Below are 19,372 nucleotides of genomic sequence, written 5' to 3' on the forward strand. Positions count from 1 at the left end.
AAAAGTACACATTTTCCCAAATTCAGATGTACAATGCGCCGCTGAAAATTAGAAACGAAAACATTGGCGAGGAAGTGTGTTTTAATATAAATGTAAATGAGAGAGTTTCTGAGGTGGGGGAAATAATGATACAGTTAATAATATTCTCGTCAATTAATAATGTTTTTTTTTTATGCTAGAAGCAGAGAGAGAGAAAAAAATAGCTGTAATTTATTTTATAAAGAGATACTGGGTATCAAGCAGGCTGCCAGGTAACCAGATGGCATAGTGGTTTCTTGACTCACAGATAACAAGGGTATCAAACAGAACTTTGATGAGACCCACACTTGTACTATTTTATTCCACCCCCCCTCCCTTTCTCCCCAACTGTCACTGCCAACTGTCACTGACAAGCCACTCGCCCCCCTGAATAACGTGTGAGGCAAACATTCTTGGCACTCTCTGTGCATCAAAGCTTCCCCAACACCTCAACTGTGAAGCTCAAGGGAGGAAGGCACTAACAAACAAACGCATGTCTCTGTGCGCGTTGCAAAGAAAAAAGAACTCCGTGGCAAAATTGCATTCGTATTGGCAAATATATATATGTTCAAGTTTTTCATTTTTTCAAGTTTCATTTATTAGGTATAGACCTGTGAGCCATTCAGCTCTTGAATCGGGTGCAACCGCAACAAACAAAAAAACAAAAACATGAACAAGAAAACATCTTAAAGTGACTACGTGCAAACAGAAACTCCAAGAGAAGACAGCAAAATATTGCATAAAAAGCACCGTACACCAACGCTGTGTGCAAAAATCTTTTTACGCAAGTGGATTAAATGCTTCGGCTAGTTTTAAGCCCTTATCTCTTGTAAACGGGACGGGATTCGTGGGCGAGTTGGACGTGTTAAAAAGCAGCGGTTTAAGACAGCCCTCATGCACGGTGGACTCCGAGACTGGTTTCACTTGTGGGGTGGACACGCAAAGCTGCCCGGTGCACGTTTCCGACGTTTTTGCTCCACGTTTACTGGAAGCTCCTTTAGTCTTCCCTGAAACTCGTTGAGTTTCTTGAAGACGCTCCCCAGCAGCGCGCCGAAACAAAAAACGTCGGGCACCGTGCGTGAACGACCCGCAAAGCACATCGGAGAGCTGTCCAGCACAACTTATGCGGTAGAATGCTAATCTGGTTGTGTGGTTGAGGGGGTGAGTAAGGGTGAGTGAGGGATCAGGATCATGATAATAACGGCACCTGTTCGCCTGCCCCAGCACCTGCCTGCCCGCCTGATCACCTGGGCCTGATCACCTGGGCCTGATCACCTGGGCCTGATCACCTGGGCCTGATCACCTGGGCCTGATCACCTGGGCCTGATCACCTGGGCCTGATCACCTGGGCCTGATCACCTGGGCCTGATCACCTGGGCCTGATCACCTGGGCCTGATCACCTGGGCCTGATCACCTGGGCCTGATCACCTGGGCCTGATCACCTGGGCCTGATCACCTGGGCCTGATCACCTGGGCCTGATCACCTGGGCCTGATCACCTGGGCCTGATCACCTGGGCCTGATCACCTGGGCCTGATCACCTGGGCCTGATCACCTGGGCCTGATCACCTGGGCCTGATCACCTGGGCCTGATCACCTGGGCCTGATCACCTGGGCCTGATCACCTGGGCCTGATCACCTGGGCCTGATCACCTGGGCCTGATCACCTGGGCCTGATCACCTGGGCCTGATCACCTGGGCCTGATCACCTGGGCCTGATCACCTGGGCCTGATCACCTGGGCCTGATCACCTGGGCCTGATCACCTGGGCCTGATCACCTGGGCCTGATCACCTGGGCCTGATCACCTGGGCCTGATCACCTGGGCCTGATCACCTGGGCCTGATCACCTGGGCCTGATCACCTGGGCCTGATCACCTGGGCCTGATCACCTGGGCCTGATCACCTGGGCCTGATCACCTGGGCCTGATCACCTGGGCCTGATCACCTGGGCCTGATCACCTGGGCCTGATCACCTGGGCCTGATCACCTGGGCCTGATCACCTGGGCCTGATCACCTGGGCCTGATCACCTGGGCCTGATCACCTGGGCCTGATCACCTGGGCCTGATCACCTGGGCCTGATCACCTGGGCCTGATCACCTGGGCCTGATCACCTGGGCCTGATCACCTGGGCCTGATCACCTGGGCCTGATCACCTGGGCCTGATCACCTGGGCCTGATCACCTGGGCCTGATCACCTGGGCCTGATCACCTGGGCCTGATCACCTGGGCCTGATCACCTGGGCCTGATCACCTGGGCCTGATCACCTGGGCCTGATCACCTGGGCCTGATCACCTGGGCCTGATCACCTGGGCCTGATCACCTGGGCCTGATCACCTGGGCCTGATCACCTGGGCCTGATCACCTGGGCCTGATCACCTGGGCCTGATCACCTGGGCCTGATCACCTGGGCCTGATCACCTGGGCCTGATCACCTGGGCCTGATCACCTGGGCCTGATCACCTGGGCCTGATCACCTGGGCCTGATCACCTGGGCCTGATCACCTGGGCCTGATCACCTGGGCCTGATCACCTGGGCCTGATCACCTGGGCCTGATCACCTGGGCCTGATCACCTGGGCCTGATCACCTGGGCCTGATCACCTGGGCCTGATCACCTGGGCCTGATCACCTGGGCCTGATCACCTGGGCCTGATCACCTGGGCCTGATCACCTGGGCCTGATCACCTGGGCCTGATCACCTGGGCCTGATCACCTGGGCCTGATCACCTGGGCCTGATCACCTGGGCCTGATCACCTGGGCCTGATCACCTGGGCCTGATCACCTGGGCCTGATCACCTGGGCCTGATCACCTGGGCCTGATCACCTGGGCCTGATCACCTGGGCCTGATCACCTGGGCCTGATCACCTGGGCCTGATCACCTGGGCCTGATCACCTGGGCCTGATCACCTGGGCCTGATCACCTGGGCCTGATCACCTGGGCCTGATCACCTGGGCCTGATCACCTGGGCCTGATCACCTGGGCCTGATCACCTGGGCCTGATCACCTGGGCCTGATCACCTGGGCCTGATCACCTGGGCCTGATCACCTGGGCCTGATCACCTGGGCCTGATCACCTGGGCCTGATCACCTGGGCCTGATCACCTGGGCCTGATCACCTGGGCCTGATCACCTGGGCCTGATCACCTGGGCCTGATCACCTGGGCCTGATCACCTGGGCCTGATCACCTGGGCCTGATCACCTGGGCCTGATCACCTGGGCCTGATCACCTGGGCCTGATCACCTGGGCCTGATCACCTGGGCCTGATCACCTGGGCCTGATCACCTGGGCCTGATCACCTGGGCCTGATCACCTGGGCCTGATCACCTGGGCCTGATCACCTGGGCCTGATCACCTGGGCCTGATCACCTGGGCGACTTCCCGGCTGTCTGCTGCAGCAGCGGAAGTCGCCGCTTGCCGAGTGCCCCGTGCAATGTGCGTGCAGACCGTTTAGCTCACCGCTTCATCTGCACAATTATTGCGGGAAGCCTCGATAATGGATTTCCATCAACTTCACAGCAAACGCTACGGCAAGCCAGCATTACAAATGTGCGCCCGGTGTTGCCTCATGTGCCGTGAGGATCGCCACTGAAACAAAGCCGTGTCGGCCACGTGCACGCTCTTTCGGACTCTTTAATTTATTTAATTGATAGGTAAAGGTACATTTGCAGCCTTGCAATTGCTTGCTCACGCTCCTGTTGGCAGAAGGGCCTACGCTCAAGGGAGCCCACGGAGCGCCCCCCTCTAGATTATATTTTGGCCTACTCTTCCATACTAGCGAGAGGTCTGGGAGGAGGTTGGAGGACGCTTACTTTACCATGCCACACGTGGACCTGCCCAGTTTTATATAGCTCGTTCGACACGGGCAAGGTAATTTAAGAAAACCTTGTCCATTGTTCCAGATGCCATGCCAGGAGAGTGACCTCTGGATTGCAGTTTTAGTGCGCTTACTATTTCACCACGGCAGCAATTATTTAGTGAAAATAATTTATAGTTTTTGGATATTTTATCTTTGAATGTTGGTGCTGGCCACGGACAGATTTGCAACTCGTGTGTGCGAGTTTGGACGATATATTTCAACATAATTGTGCTTGTTAGAGAAGCAGGAGCTGCACAGCATTGACAAACCAATGTGTTTGTGCTTTTTCACGATCGCTCAGTCCCCATACATCAGGGCAGGACACGGAGATACCAATCCTGTTGATATATTTTAGCACACGACGGACATTAATCCAACTGCATGGCCCCGTTACTCAATGTTGGTCTGAACATAGGGACGAAATGTGTGGCCAACTGCAAACTACAATATTCTATTGGCGTTTGTTTTTACTTACTACAATGAATGCTTTTCCATTAAGCAAGTGGAAATTTCTGCTTTGGCAATTAAGAAAACTTCAGTTGTCACACCTGGCACGGTGCTCCGGTGGCATTCCACAGCTGTGTGTGTGTGTGTGGCTTTTGTGGTGTTAAATATCATTTCGTGTTTGTGTGTTCTCTGGTTACTCTATTTCCTCTCTCACACACGCCACCCGTAGATTGGATTTGTGGCTAGGCATGCCAATGCAATGCCCGTACAGAAAACCAATGGTGAGGTTTGGTGAGGGTCTCCTGTGTAAAGTTCTTTTATATTATTTATCACAGCTCTCCTTTGTGTTTGTCGCATCTATTCTCTTTGACATACGGTATGTATATTTTATTAACGTTGCAGAGATAATGGCGAGTCTCTGCTGCTTGTAATGGCAGGCAGCCTCTGGCTTGGACTCGCCATGTATATTTTTCTTCGTGATGGTCGCATACCAATGCCACACAGCAGTAAACGGCATCGGCTCTTTTTTTTATAAATATATTCTTGGGCTCACAGGCCCTGTAACATACGAAGCAGACACGTCGCGCTTTGAGTTATTGCGGCATCGAATGGAGCCGCACTTTGTTTACTGAAGACGATGCAAAACAACTATCTCCTCGTTAACTTTCGTTCCAGATGGTACGACGGAATTTACAGGAGCAGACCAATAATCCCTGTCCCCCCCCCCCCCCCTCAGAAAACAAAAAGGACCAAAAGAACCAATTAATCCCCGGTGACATTCTGGAGAAAGACCATTACCATGAAATCGCAGGACTAATTTATTTCACGTGGGCAGACGGTGAGAGAGAGCGGTTTGTTAATCTCCGCTCGCCCGGAGCACATCGGAGGGTGGACGCTTCTCCCGGTTGCGCTGCCGTGCATCTCATGCGTTGTGCTTTTGGGGCCCGTTGCGCGTGACGTGTGGAGCGATGTCCGACGTTTCGCTTCCACGCACGGGGAGTTTCTGAGTTAATGAGTTAATGATGACGTCACCCTGCTGCTGCTCTATATAAGAACGGGAGACACAGCAGAGCCTCACCATTCTGGCGAATTGCCCGATGATGCTGGATGCAATTACCAGCGAAACGTCGTGCTACTCAAATTGTAAATGTTGTGGTTTCGCGCTTCAACACACCGGTGGGCTAAAGCCGTGAACTATTTGTCTTTTGTCAACGTGACACTTTTTTACTGATTGGCCGTGTCGGGTGGTGGAGGGTTACGACACATTTATAAATAACGCGATCTAAACCGATAAACGTTGATTATGAGTTTCTGCCCGCGCCGGCAGCCACACACATTGTGTGTAGGGTTGCATCTGCGATCGGCCACGTTTGCTCAGCACGTGACCTGTTGTTCGTGTGTTATTTAGACATTTGTGAATGCCTAATGAATGTTGAGAAGGTCCAGATGTTGTGATTGTGACACGGTGCATTTGAGTGCAGGGCTGAATTTTTTTTTTTGTCAAGGTTTCTGAGCACAGTCCCAAAGGCTATGAACGCCAAGTGGCCAGTAACTAGCAGCACTTAATTTGGACGGTGTTCGCTCTGGTTTCTATTTGCCTCATTGCTGCACTGTTATGACTGTTTGCTCTTGTCATTTTGGCACAAGTGAGTCTATCCCCTCTCCCTTGAGATCTCGACTGGTTAAACAAAATAAACTTGACCCTGACCCAGGTCAAGTTTATTTTTGTCACCTCAGTTAAGACGTGTTTTGAAGCCCGGTTATTGCTTAGACGGCGAAGTATTTGAAAATTCGGCAGCGAAACGTCAATTAATTTCGGCTCGTGATAGAAATCCGTGTGCCGCATGAAGTGCACTGTTATAGATGGAGAGTAGGAGGTGATTAGTCGTCGTTCAAGTGAAGAAATCGTGTTTGAGATAAAAGAGCCTTGCGAAACACCAGAGTTGAATACTGTGCAGATGTGCTTGCTCTCTATGTACAGATGTGCTTGCTTCATTGGCATAATCATAACATCGGCGTGTAATTTAAAAAGAGTAAAAACGACAATTTCTAAAGCGCTGTAAAATGGCGAGCCCTCACACAAGGGGTGCCAGCACTTTCACATAACTGTCATACTTTTTTTTAAAAATCATTGATTCCCACACACCCTTTCCACTGCTTGCATCGTGAGCCTAAGAATCAATTTTAACTGATGGGTTTCTCACGTCACCCCTGCTGCCACGAGAGGCCGCTACATTCAACACAGTCGGGCAGCATCAATTCTTGACTCAAAGCGCAAAGAGCTTTTAAATCGGTCCAGTGATAGTAAAGTGTGGTCAAGTAATCCCCACGACCCACATGGAGTGGGGAGGCCCTCATCCAGCAGTGGATTGATCAACGGGCCGCACAATGTTATGGTACAGTATACGTAGCCTGTGTAAGCATTTAGTCTGCCTATTGTTCACACGGCCAAGGATGGCTTGTCAAAGTGGCATTTTCCTAAGCTTTGTGCAAATAGCCCCGGTAAATGCATTTACTTCCCTGATTGATGCTCGGCTTAATCGACAGCGACCCTGAACGAGTGGGGGCTCTAATGAGCCTGCTGAACCGATTCTCCTCACATGAGCAAGGGCTCCTACAAAGCGTTGACGTTTAGCGGTCAGCGCAGCTCTGCTCCCCGGGAGTAGCCGTACTTTTCAAAGGAAGAATTATTCCGTGCTTGAGCGATTTAAAAAAAAAAATTCCGCACCCCACCCCCTCCCACCAAGCAGAGCTGAGCTCATGGATGCAAGTTGCTGCGTGAACGCAAAAACAACATTCTCAAAAGTGGAACTGACATCACGTTGATGACCGATAGTTTGTTGTGAAGTCGCTGCCTCGCTTGTCTGGTGTAAACATGTCCTGGTGTTGAGAGGTTTGCCGGGTTACTCAAAGGTCAGAGCGCCCAGAGTGGGCTCTGCCAACATCCTTGGGTTAAAATCTCGACATACTCTTTGTTTTTTCGGTAAAGTCACGTAGGTAAAAAATGAAATTAAAATTAATGAAGATAAAATAATAAAAAATCACGACGTTTCGGAGGCAATACAAGTCTCCGTCATCTGTTGCAAGAAGTCAGCTTCTTGCAACAGCTTTTTTGAGTTTCACAAATCTACATGGTCCACCAAACACTTTTTCTCAAAAGCGCTCTTTGTTATAGATCTACGCCACCACTAAAATAATAAAAAAAACGTATTGAGAAATGGGTGGATGGCTCAAAAGTCAGTGCCAAGCTGGCATCGCCGAGTTGCTGATTAAACTGGCTTCTCAAATGCATTGAGTTGATAGTCGGAGACTGGTTATGAATGACTGCAAACAATTTGGTGTTCCGAGGATTAAATCAGGCATTGACTGTTACGTGACGAATATTATTCTCTTGCAGCAGAGTGGGAAAAGCGTTGTCCTCTTGTATGGATGAGAGATCACGAGACGATATTTCAAGGGCAGTTCTGTGAAATCTCCTTCCACTGACTGTTCTCAAACACAGGGGCATGCGCTGCTCTGTGACAATTCAGAATGGATTCCTCGTGACGTGATGTCGGAAACGCAATCCGGGAAAAAAGTGAGGGAAAAGACAGAAACATCCCCAGTGTTGGCAAACCAACTTGGTTATTTTACACTTCACAGCATGGGGAAAAAAATGTCTCCTTGCATGATAGGTTTCATTCATAATGAAGAAACTAGGTGGTGCATATGTCTATCAACGAGTGGAAGGGCAGTGCAGCCCGTCCACACAGAACAACGTGGTGAAGTATGGTCAGATATCCCTTCAGGCCAGAAAGGAGTGAGGAGGCCTTGACAAACTCAGCTGTACATGTAGGTGCAATAGGGAACGATGTACCGTACCCGATGAAGTTACACTGTTAGTGTGGGTATGAGACCGCTGCGGTTTGTGAGTGTTTGTGCAGGGTAGATAATGTATGGTAAATTATTGGCAACCTGACATATACAAAAAAACCCAGCAAATTGTAACTTCAGTCTCTTAGGGCAACAGCTTTGTGATGTTGCGGTGGGCGGAAAGCATTCGCGAGATGTGGTGGCATCAACAGCTTTGGTCATGGTGACATCTTGATCGTGATCTCTTGATCATCGTAGAGTTCAACTTCAATTCATTACCCGAGTTTGAATGTCGTCGAAGTGCTTATTCATCTTTGGGTCATATATTGTGGCTCAAACCTTGAGAGATGAAAAACAACCTTAGCCGGGACCTCGACTGTCAGGTTTCCACTCATTTAAAATTCACTTATAAAACTTGTGCTATGACATTTTCCACTTTATATTATAAAGGGGACTTTATACCTTTTGGGGGGGGGAGGGGTGGGGGTGCCCTTGGTTAATTGAATTGAGCCACAGATTATATTCTAGAGAGGCATTGCCAAGGTCTGCTTCCAGCTAACACAACCAGAGTTTGATTTACAGCTTCATCTAATTCCTGTGGCATATATATAACTTTAAACACCAAATGCCGCAAGTTTAGAGGATTGGATAATTCAAGCTGTTAAACTCCTCCCTTGACATTTTGCTATTGCTCTGTAACGGTGTCTACCTGTACCCAAGAGAGAGAGACGCATTGACACGGACTCGGATTCCTTCGGCTGTGTTCCTTAACTCATAAATGCATTCTTTATCTGGCACCAGTTCATTTGATTTGAAATGAAATCTATGACGCTTCTGTGCATCGCTGCCTCCACTGCGTGCGCTGTGAGGCCGCTGTCAAGGTTCCCGACGTTGCGTCGCCATGCACCAAAGGTCGCAACCGGGTACCCGATACCCGATACCCGATACCCGTACCCGGCCGGGTACGGGTACCCGTTTGCGACCCTGGTGCGGCCGGGGCCGGGTACGGGTAGGCCGTGAGTCACTGGTGAGTCACCGTTTGTCACTCATTTCCCAACGTCTTGTCTCTTCTCACAATTCAAGTTCCTAGAATCAACCCACCCACGCCTGCAACATGGCTTCATCCCAGAGGTCGCAATCGGGTACCCGTACCCGATACCCGGCTACCAGGCTGGGTATCGGTTAGGGTACGGGTAGGGTACCCGTTTGCGACCCTGGTGCGGCCGGGTACGGGGGGTAAGGAATCAAAACCCGTTTGCGACCTCTGCTTCGCGTGCAGCGAGTAACTGCAAAGGGTGGGGGGGGGAGGGGCTGCATGTTTAAAGTCCCCCCTCCTCCCCCCCCACCGCGGTTGTTCCTTTCCCGCCAGTGGGAGCAACGACCTGTTCACCGTGACCGGCCGCATCGACGTGGAACGACGCTCATGAGTGAGAGAAGGAATTGACGGAGAGCGACGTGGGGGGGCGGGGAGCCGCGCGCATGAAGAATTCAAGGGCGGGCACTTCATGAATGCCGAGAATACTCCGGCGGCACAATTTAGCAGACGAGGCCCCGGAGATGCGCCCGTTCCTCTCTAGTCGCGTCCAATTAATAACGAAGTGAGATTCGTACGACGACGCAACAGTGGCATCGTAGCGCTTGAGTCGCTGGGTGGTGGAGCGTGGTGCATCGCGCTATGGACCTGGGCGACACACGTGTTCGATTCCCGGCTGTCGGGTAACGGCAGCAGTGAGCGATGTCCGAGTCGGACCGGTCAATTCGCCAAACCACACACTGACCAGCTTGGTGAAGTACGGTCACATGAGCCCCATGACCAACGCGATGGGGTGAGGCTTTTATCCAGCAGTGGATTGGCAAGGTCTGTGCAGTATATCATTGACTATTTATAAGTCGTTGAGAGGCTGTTAGGGTGACGTGACTATTTTGGGAAAGATGAATCATTGCGTCGTAGTGAGCACATAATGAGAAATCACCCACCGCCTAACCCCACCTTCCTCTTCAAGACTATTTAAGACGCTCTCTCTGTAAACCTCAATATTACTAAAACCTCACTAAATCCGTTGTTCTCTCCCGTCAGTTTCAGTCAAATGCATCCCTATTTTTTAGTATGCACATTAATGACATAACCACTGAATAAAGACAGGATACTTCACGGCTCGAAGGGATAATGGGCGATGTTCAGGAATAACGAAGGGTGGTGGCAACCAGTGAAGGCCTCTGATTGGAATGACTACTGAGGAGATGGAGCGATGAAATTTTTTCGTGCTAGGTGGACTGTCGCATCGCACGATCGTGAAGGATGATGACAGCAAGGGGGAGTGGGGGGGGGGGAGGCCTTCATCCAGCAGTGGATTGACCATGGCTGATGATGATTATTATTATTTGTAATTACCGTGTTATTTTATGTGAAGTTCAGAGAAGCGGCAGCACCAGCTTCATATGTATCTATTTTTGCAAGGAAGACTTGGGTAACAAAGGTAGCCAAACAATCAAGTAACCTCTAAATGCATCTGTGAGATTTATTCATACCGTTTCCTAAGCCGCATCTTTGAATCGCAGGTGGAGTGGTGGCACAGTGGTTAGCCTGTGGGGGCTTATGAACCTTTGACGACCCCAATTTGATTCCCGGCTATGCCTAACGTTGGTGGCATGTGATATCAGAACCAGTTCTGCCCCCTATACCCCCCCCCCCACTCCTCTGCCAAATTGCACTGACCAGCGTGGTGAAGTATGGCAACAACAACAAAAATCCCATGACCGATATGACATGTGGAGACAGTTGTCAATATTATTTTTCTATTCTTTATTTTTATGTATTAGGAAATATTGACAAGGAGACCCGTTGGCCGATAAGGCTATTCCGTTTTACCATCGTCCTCCGCTCGGTTATTATCAGGTAAGGCCCACTGAGCTATTTCGCTCTTTTTCAGAAGTGACCTGGCCACAAATGATAGCTCGACTAAGTGGCTTGTCACGTGTACATTTATAGCAGCCAAAATCACCTAAATGCACGTTGATTCTAAATGCGAAGGGGGAAAAACCGGAGAACCCAAAAGAAAAATCCACGCGACATGCAAAGTCCAAATAGACAGCAGGCGTCAAGGTCTGGATCGAACTCACGACCTCGTGTATATCAGGCGAGGTAGTTAACATCTCCTAGCCACCGTGGAAAACAAAACAAGTGGGGACGAGAACAAGGCAGTCAGAAACGCAGACGGGGACAGTAAAACACTCACGAGATAGTTAATGTCAAGTATTGCTGCCCTCCTGTCTTGTATTTGACGGTCCCACCTGATGACGGAGACTTGTGTTGCCTCCGAAACGTCGTGATTTATTATTTTATTTCTATTATTACTTCTATTAATTTTATTTTTTACCTACGTGACTTTACCGAAAAAGCCTAAGAGTAAGAATCCTTGCAGTCACGAAAGCTTCAAAAATAGAATTAAAGCATGTTATTTATTAGGGATGCAAAAAAGCCCCATTGTACGCTTTGTAAACATTGCCGACGCGATGAGCTTGCCAGATTTAAAACAAAATCAGCAGGATCGCAGTCGGCTGCGATTGAGCTGCACCTGGTTGTAATTTAGAATCTGATGTTCAGCTCTCTCCAGCTTTAAACAATTTTTAAAGAAGACTCCGACCCCCTCCCCATTAGTGCCTAATTGTCACTCTGAAGTGTGCCTTCAAAGTCTGCAGTTGAAATGCTGCGTTGTTGGCCTCGGCATGTCTCGATGATGCAACGTTCATCAGATGAAAGGTAGAGCAAAACGTGTCCCCCCGGTCTAGTTAATTGGTTTGGCTTTAGCAGAAGAAATATATTATTACACAGCATCAATACACAAGAGTGTATTGATGCTGCGTATAATCCGCCGTATATTTCGTGGCAAACAAAACAAATAAATTTTGCACAAAAACAAAAAAAATGGAGTGTCAAATGCACTGCATTTTGGTTTTCGACTGTATATGGGCACAACACAAACGAGATGTATTCATGCTAATTAAAAAACGTTGCTCAAATGCCTGACCTCCCAGCAGGGAAGGGCAAATGTGTTAGGATTATTAGGCATTGTGGGATTTAGCAGAAATGCCCAAGGCTCTGAGAAAGCAAGAAACATGTTTTTGTTTTCACCATTACGAAACGACAATGGGTTGCCGGCTCACGATGAGAAAGGCGGCTCCTCCGGTTCTGTTTTAGCCTTGGGCTTGCTGCTTTTCTCACGCTACGATGTAGAGTCGTGGGCTCGCCTGAACTTATGACCCACACCACCATCTCACATCTTTATGAGATGTACTGTACGATAAAAAATGCTTATTGTTAGTATTATTTCCGTCTTTTTTTCGCCTTAGATCGTTTGATTACTTGTGTTTTCAATAACGCTGTGTAATATCCATCAGATGTAGTGATAATAATAATAATGCCATTTATGTATCCAGGAAAGTCTCGGTGAGGTATCGAGACTACACACACACATTTGGCTGGTTCTATGAATGAGTGTTTGGAAATTGGAGGAAATCGGAGTACTTGGAGAAAACCCACCACCTACAAGGGAGGGTTACACTAAAGTATTTACTCATAGATTGAATACTCCCTCGATGTGTTGTCACCTAATGATCACCTCGCAGGCCCAGCCTACACTATCTGGTATAATCATGCGGTCTTCCTTCCAGCTACCAATCAGCTCTGTGAGCGTCCACGATCTGATGAAATCAAGCACATTAATTGTAAATTGGTCCGATTTGAAACTGTTATCTGGTATATCAATTCATAAAAAGGAACCTATTAGATGACCGCCATTGGCTTCAATTCCTCACCGTCATAATACTCATCATCATCGTGTGTTTTTGCCCGCGTAATGAATCCTGAGAGCTCATTAATGGAGCCTGGTAGGGGCATCTCAGGCCACTCGTGGCAATTGCCGGGGTTACCCAGAGTTTGTTTAAAATTGCATGAACGTCAGCGTGTACGTGTGCTTGATGGTGCGCACGTGAAAACGCACGCAAGCGCCGAGACAGGGGTAGATGCATTTTTTACGCGTGACTGCAGCAGGCTTTTCTTCAGGGCAGCCTCAGGTGTGCGGGGAGTGGTTGGGTGACTTGTGACCGATGCTTTAAGCTTAACCTTGACAATAACTGCATGGGCACCACCACCGGCCTCTGTGATGACAATAACAATAATCATTTCAGCCTGTGACGCGCACAGTAGTCGCTCGCTCTCGCAGACGGAGAACGACTCGGAGCCGTGACAATGAACCACAGACAAGTGGGAATGCAGCCACTGGGTGAGCCGGCGACAAACAATTCCCCAAGCTCTGCAGTCTTCTATATATGAAGTTGTTATTGACCAATTAATGAGTGTTTAATTCATGGAATATATATATATATATAATGATGAAGGATGGGGCCAATGGGGAAGATTCACCCCCATCCACAGGGCAGGGCCACCCTTCTAGTCTTAAGGAGATGAATCATAATTTGTATTTATACTGATGATGGTTCAGGGGCAGCCCTGCAATTTCTTGCTCACACCACCACCGTTGTACAAGACTTCCCTTTGGTGCAGCTCTCGAGATGCTCCTCTTGAGGTTATGTTGGCCGACTTTTCCATGCTGGTCAGATTCATTGGAAGAGGTGGAGGCGACCAACGCATCATCCCACCACACGCGAGCTGCCGATTGACGAGCTTGTGCCCTCTCGTCTACTTGAGAAGAAGCCGACTCTGTTCACCAGTGACGGAGTAGCTTTCTGTCAGTCACAGCACTTAATTGGATGACTCACGATAGAGAGTCGAGTCGGGGCTCATTACGCCGGAAGGAACAAGGGACCTATGCTATTGATCATGAGCTCTATGTGACCAATGTCAAAAAAAATGTGAAAATTTTTTCACGAAGGCATGCTAACTTAATGGGGTTTCGAAGGATGTCTTAAACATTTTCCCATTTCTCTAAAAAAAATTGGAGATGAGAGTTGGAAATAGTCTTTTGTTAAATGAATAAATACCTGGCTCCTATGCAGACGACGTGAAGCCTTTGTGGAAAACTTGAACTGTGAAATTGTATTGGTCTTTTATAGTCTATAGATAAGCAGTACAATAGACATTAAGCCATGATCTATGCACTGCTGGACGAAGGCCTGCCCAAAGCCTTCATCCCATCTATCACCGTCTCATGATGCAACAATCCATCTGGCAGTAGCGCACAAGCCCGTCCCATCGCTCTGTCTTAGCACGGTTGCCAACGTATGGTGCGAAAAAAGTTCAATGTACGTACATGGCGGGCGGCCTCTCAGGAAAGTGTTCTTCCTTTGTCTGCCACTCCAACATCACTCAACCACTGCCAATAATCGCTCTCAGAAACGAGTCCTGCCTGAGTGCTTTTTTTCAGACTTGCCTTCCCATAAAATCTAACATTTAAAGTAAAAAATGCCTCTCTACTTTTCACTTATTTTGTTATTTTATTTCACTCCTTACCTTTTCTTATGCTATTCGTAGCGCAGTTGGTGTGAGCCGTTGAGGGCGTTACGGGTTTTTTCTCCATTCCTGTTGCTATATGTCCCCTGTACCGTTCCGTTGTCATGTGCCTATTTTATTTATGGCGATATTCATTTTGCATTGCTCTTATGCTCTCTAATCCATACAATCTCAAAGCCATAGTTGGACTGAATCTAAATACAACTGCATCTCAAGATGCGATACACACTGGGGGGAGGCATTCAATGCTTTCAAACAAGGGAAAGAGGTGGGAGGTTGCTTGGGAACGAGTGCAGAGAAAGGTTCGTGACCCAGGAGAAGCGACTTTGCAATTATGTTGACTCGCGGAAGAGGGAATTGCAGACGGTAGGTGCAGCATGGGAGAAGGGGCCACCTGCTCCGCTTCATGGGTTAGATGCACGGGGCAAAGTTGGAGACAGCTCAATGTATACACCGTGGCGGGTAGGAGGGGGCTGTCCGTAAACGTCACAAATAGCCACGTGACCTTAATCTGCATCACAGTGGGCTCGTTCAGAATTCAAAAATCACGAATAAAAAAAAAACAACACAAGCGGGCATGCAGTAGCTTCGTCGATAAACGCCTTCCACATCGTTGTCTTTCGTGTTCTAACGATAATGTCTATAATCTAACCCATGTCCTTTTGTTGTTCTGCAGCACTTCCTTCAAAGCACAATGATCGTTCGAGGTCACGCCGTTTGGCACATGCGCGCGCTCTCTATCCCCTTTATGTGAAAATGCACAATAAACGCTGGTGCGCGTGCTGCCCTTCTTGGGAGGTTCACAGGGGGTTTTGTTGTGCCCTGATTGCAGCACAGCGTGTTCCCTGCCTCAGGACAGACGACACGGGTGCTCCGCTTGTTCCGTCATTATTCCTCAATATCAATTCAAAAAGAGATAAATAAGCATATCAATAAAATGCGGCCCCTTTCTCGATCCATTTGCTCACTGAAGTAATTATTTCCCCCCTCCTTTCCTCCCCCACCATCCACCGCCATGGGGGTTGTTGACCATACTTCACAACGGGGCCCAGTGTAGGTGGCTGAATGAGTGGTGGTGGTGGTGGTGGGGGGGGGGGGTGCTGGTTCAGATATCACTCCTCACTGATGGCCGGAATTGCAGTCGGGTTACCGGGTTCGTATCGCGGTGCACTAACCACTGCAACACTGCTTCCCTCAAGATTTTTGTTTGCACAGTTTTATTATTTCCTGAACGTATTTTCGAGGCGTGAAACAATTCACCGCCCCCCCCCACCCCAGAGATTTTGCTGAATTATCACGATTGTTACGATTGCAGATTAAATTTTTTCACATATAGTAACACTGGCATACCCCTTTCATCTACTTAAATTGTAGTGTGTGAAAACTTAATTTGGAGCTTTCGTGACTGCAGGAATTATTATTTGGTTCTTTCGGTAAAGTCACATATAAAGATAAAATAATACATTAAATTAAATACTAGCATACGACGTTTCGATTGCAACACAAGCAATCATCATCAGGTATAAATGAAATAGAAACACAAATCTAGTATACTTAGAAATGTAATGTAATACAACAGAGTCGGATAACATAACAATAGTGTGTGCTCATGTAGATTACGGTACTTGTTCGCAATATATCTCCTATGTTCCGTCTCATTTGTTTAGTCTTTTTTTTATTTTACGTCTCTCTGGTTTTTTTTTCTCCATCTCAATTGAACCACCTTGCTTTGTTCTCTTGCTCCATCACCCAAAAAAATTCTGAACAAACTAACCGCACAGGATTGGATGAACGCACATTCGAGCGTGAATATTTCCTTCAATAGTTAAATCAATGTGTCGTTGCACACGTGTGCTATTTTTTAGCTGATATCCACTTCGTGAGGAGTGTCCTCTTTTTTTCGTCAATCCATCTTCGTCGAGGATGACCGTCTTCCGTTATTGTCTTACCTGTGGGTCTAAAGATGGCTAATTAGGCCGACGATCTGGGATCGACGGATTCTGCAGTGGCAGCTCTGGACGCCGCGTGTTTCCGAGCGGAATGGGTTGGGCCTAGATTGTTGATCCAATCCGTAATGTCGCTGCTGCTACCGCTTCTGTCGCTCCCGTTTGCCGCCTCCTATCATCGTCGTAGGGTTTCGAAGTGCCGACATCCTTGCTGCAGACTCTTCCATAATTTAGACAACCCCATGGTTAACATTTCACAATTATCCTAATAATACGTACGGGCTGTCATATCTCTAGCCTCGTGTGGATTTTTTATGCAGTAAGTCGATGGCTTGACACAAACACCAAATCAAATGCACCATCACTATCCCAGCATGGGTGAAATAGTGGGATCGTCTGACGCATGGTATTTAATAAATGTAGTTCTATATTGTGTCATCCATGCGAATTGCATCTCAAAACCCTGTAGAATTTGTAACGCCCACAGTTTTCACACGGAGGCCCGAGAAACCCACAGACAAAGTGGGAAGGCAGCCAGAACCGGCGCCAACAATCGCCCAAGCTCTGCGGTTTTAGGAGCAAATCTTCCTCGCCAACGAAACGAAGGACATATTGTTTCTATCTAAATTACAGTCCGAAATGATTGACGTACTATGTCCAAGTAAAAAAAATTAGCGTGTGACTTTACTTAAAACATTTACCCGCGTCTCGGAATCGTCTGAAATGTGCGTCCTCATAGTTAAACTGCCCAGGAGGCGTTCCTCCATCGCTTTGTGTGTGTGAGGTGATCACGTGTGTGTGGTCCTCATGTGAGCTGACAATGCTTGGTTGGGTCAAGCATCCTTAGGAAGGAGGGGCGGTGGGGGTGTACATTTTGAGGAGCCAAGGGTACACGTGAAGCCTAGTAAATGACTAAGCCCCGTATAGGTAGTGTGGTCCCAGTGTAAAAAAAAAAAAGTTTTGACGAATCTTTTTATTACATCTTGATTTCAAGCTTTCGTGACTGCAGGAATCAAAGACTATTTTATTACAGTTGAACGGATGATTTCCCAAAAGCATTTTGGGCCGCAATCGATTGGCTCTTTATTTCATCATTTTGATCCTGGTCCACATTCAATAATGTCATATATTATATATATACACATACACACACACTTTTCAATTTTCCAGTTGTGCCTCTTCCAAAACATGCATTTGTTCAGCAAACTTGTTGTGACATGAGTTTTGCTTTTTGTGCAGGTGTTAGGTGGATCGTTTCCATCGCCGTACCGTCACAGAATGACGGCAGCTTGCGAAGGCCTTCAATCGGCAGTGGATTGATATCATGACTGATGATGACAATTAAAACTTCTTCCCCAGCCGACCCCCCCACCCACACCACCATCCACTAGCACGCTCATCCCCGTGCATTGTTGTCGTTGTCGTTGCCGCGTGCCGTCCCAGGCTGTGGGTCGAACTACCACAAGCGCTGCGCCTTCAAGATCCCCAACAACTGCAGCGGCCTGCGGCGGCGCCGTCTCTCCAACGTCTCCCTCACCGGTATCGCGGGAATCGCCGCCCCGAAGATGGCCGGCGAGTGCAGCAGCGCAGACGACACGCCGCCGGTACCGACCCCCCCCAACCCCCCTTGTCCCCCCCCCCCCCCTCTGCCCGCCCCACCAAACGTTTGTTTCCCCTGGGAACTAATAGCCAGGAATATTGAATATTGGTTCCCCTTCAGTCTCCGGCAAAAGTGCCCCTCTCCCCCCCCCCCCCCCCCCGTCTGAAAATTACTGAAGAGTACTGCGCTTGGGGATCACAAATGGCATGCCATCTGCTTCACCGCATTTTCCACCGTAGCCAACCGGGCTAATCGGAGGTGCAGGGGGAAGGACAATAAACTAAACACAAAGAACAATTCTAAAGAAATTCGTTTTCAATCTTAGAAGATGTGCCCCGACATGATTTTGTTTTGTTGCGACAAAGTAATATCTCTTTGTGCCTGGAATGAGGAAATCGCCCAGAATGCACTGCGCATCTCGTCAGATCTCGGAAACGAAGCCGGATTGGTCCTGGGTAGTTCGTGGATGGCTGACCGTCATTGCGCAAAGTGCTTGTCGTATGATTTGTGGGGCTATGTGGTTGGAAGAAAAGGCCATTATTGTACTGTACATCTATGCTCCTCGCCTTCACTGGCCTGCACAGACCACAAACCAGCATGGCGATGTCTGGTCGAGCAATTCCGATGAAAGACACGGCGTGAGTAGGCCTTCATCCAGAAGTGGTTCAACAACAGGGCACAAACTTTATTTGTCATACCAAGTCCATAACCACCATGCCTTTTCATATTACCTCGAGTTTGAGACCACTTTTCAAACCTCAATAGTTGCTCGGTTTGCTTTCCAGGTAGCTTTATTTTCCACGCCGTCCATTTGGTCTCTAACTTTGTCCTCGGCGATGCAGCCTCCTACCGCTCAATTTTGACACCTGACCCAAACCTGGGGGCACAACCAATGAGGAGGGGATGGACACACCGCACGCTGCTGCGCACACACGCTGTTTAGGGGAGCCAATGTTGGTTTACACCAAGCCCATTGAGGGGGGCTCTACGCTGGTCTTGATCGCCTCCTGATGCTTGACATTCTCTGCCCCTGGTTCTCCACCGCTGCTGATTCCCTCTCCCGTCTTGGAAAATTACCCGCAGCATGTACTTAATTGGGACTCTACATGGCTATTATCGTCCCCTACTCGGAGGCTCATGCCCCAGGTCACCTGCAAATGAGATGCATCCTAGTC

General features: G+C 48.5%; 1 protein-coding gene across 3 annotated transcripts in view; it reads left to right on the plus strand.

Moving 5' to 3' along the window:
• LOC144723504 (serine/threonine-protein kinase D1-like) overlaps nucleotides 1-19,372 on the plus strand; it is a 157,792-nt gene that overhangs the window by 89,579 nt on the left and 48,841 nt on the right. For all 3 annotated transcript variants that reach the window (XM_078602300.1, XM_078602301.1, XM_078602302.1), the window contains one exon: nucleotides 18,041-18,201. In XM_078602300.1, the coding sequence (XP_078458426.1) occupies nucleotides 18,041-18,201 (161 nt within the window). The remainder of the gene's footprint in view (nucleotides 1-18,040; nucleotides 18,202-19,372) is intronic.

Source organism: Lampetra planeri, chromosome 18 (assembly GCF_965212315.1).
Source record: "Lampetra planeri chromosome 18, kcLamPlan1.2.h2, whole genome shotgun sequence".
Lineage (NCBI taxonomy): Eukaryota > Metazoa > Chordata > Hyperoartia > Petromyzontiformes > Petromyzontidae > Lampetra > Lampetra planeri.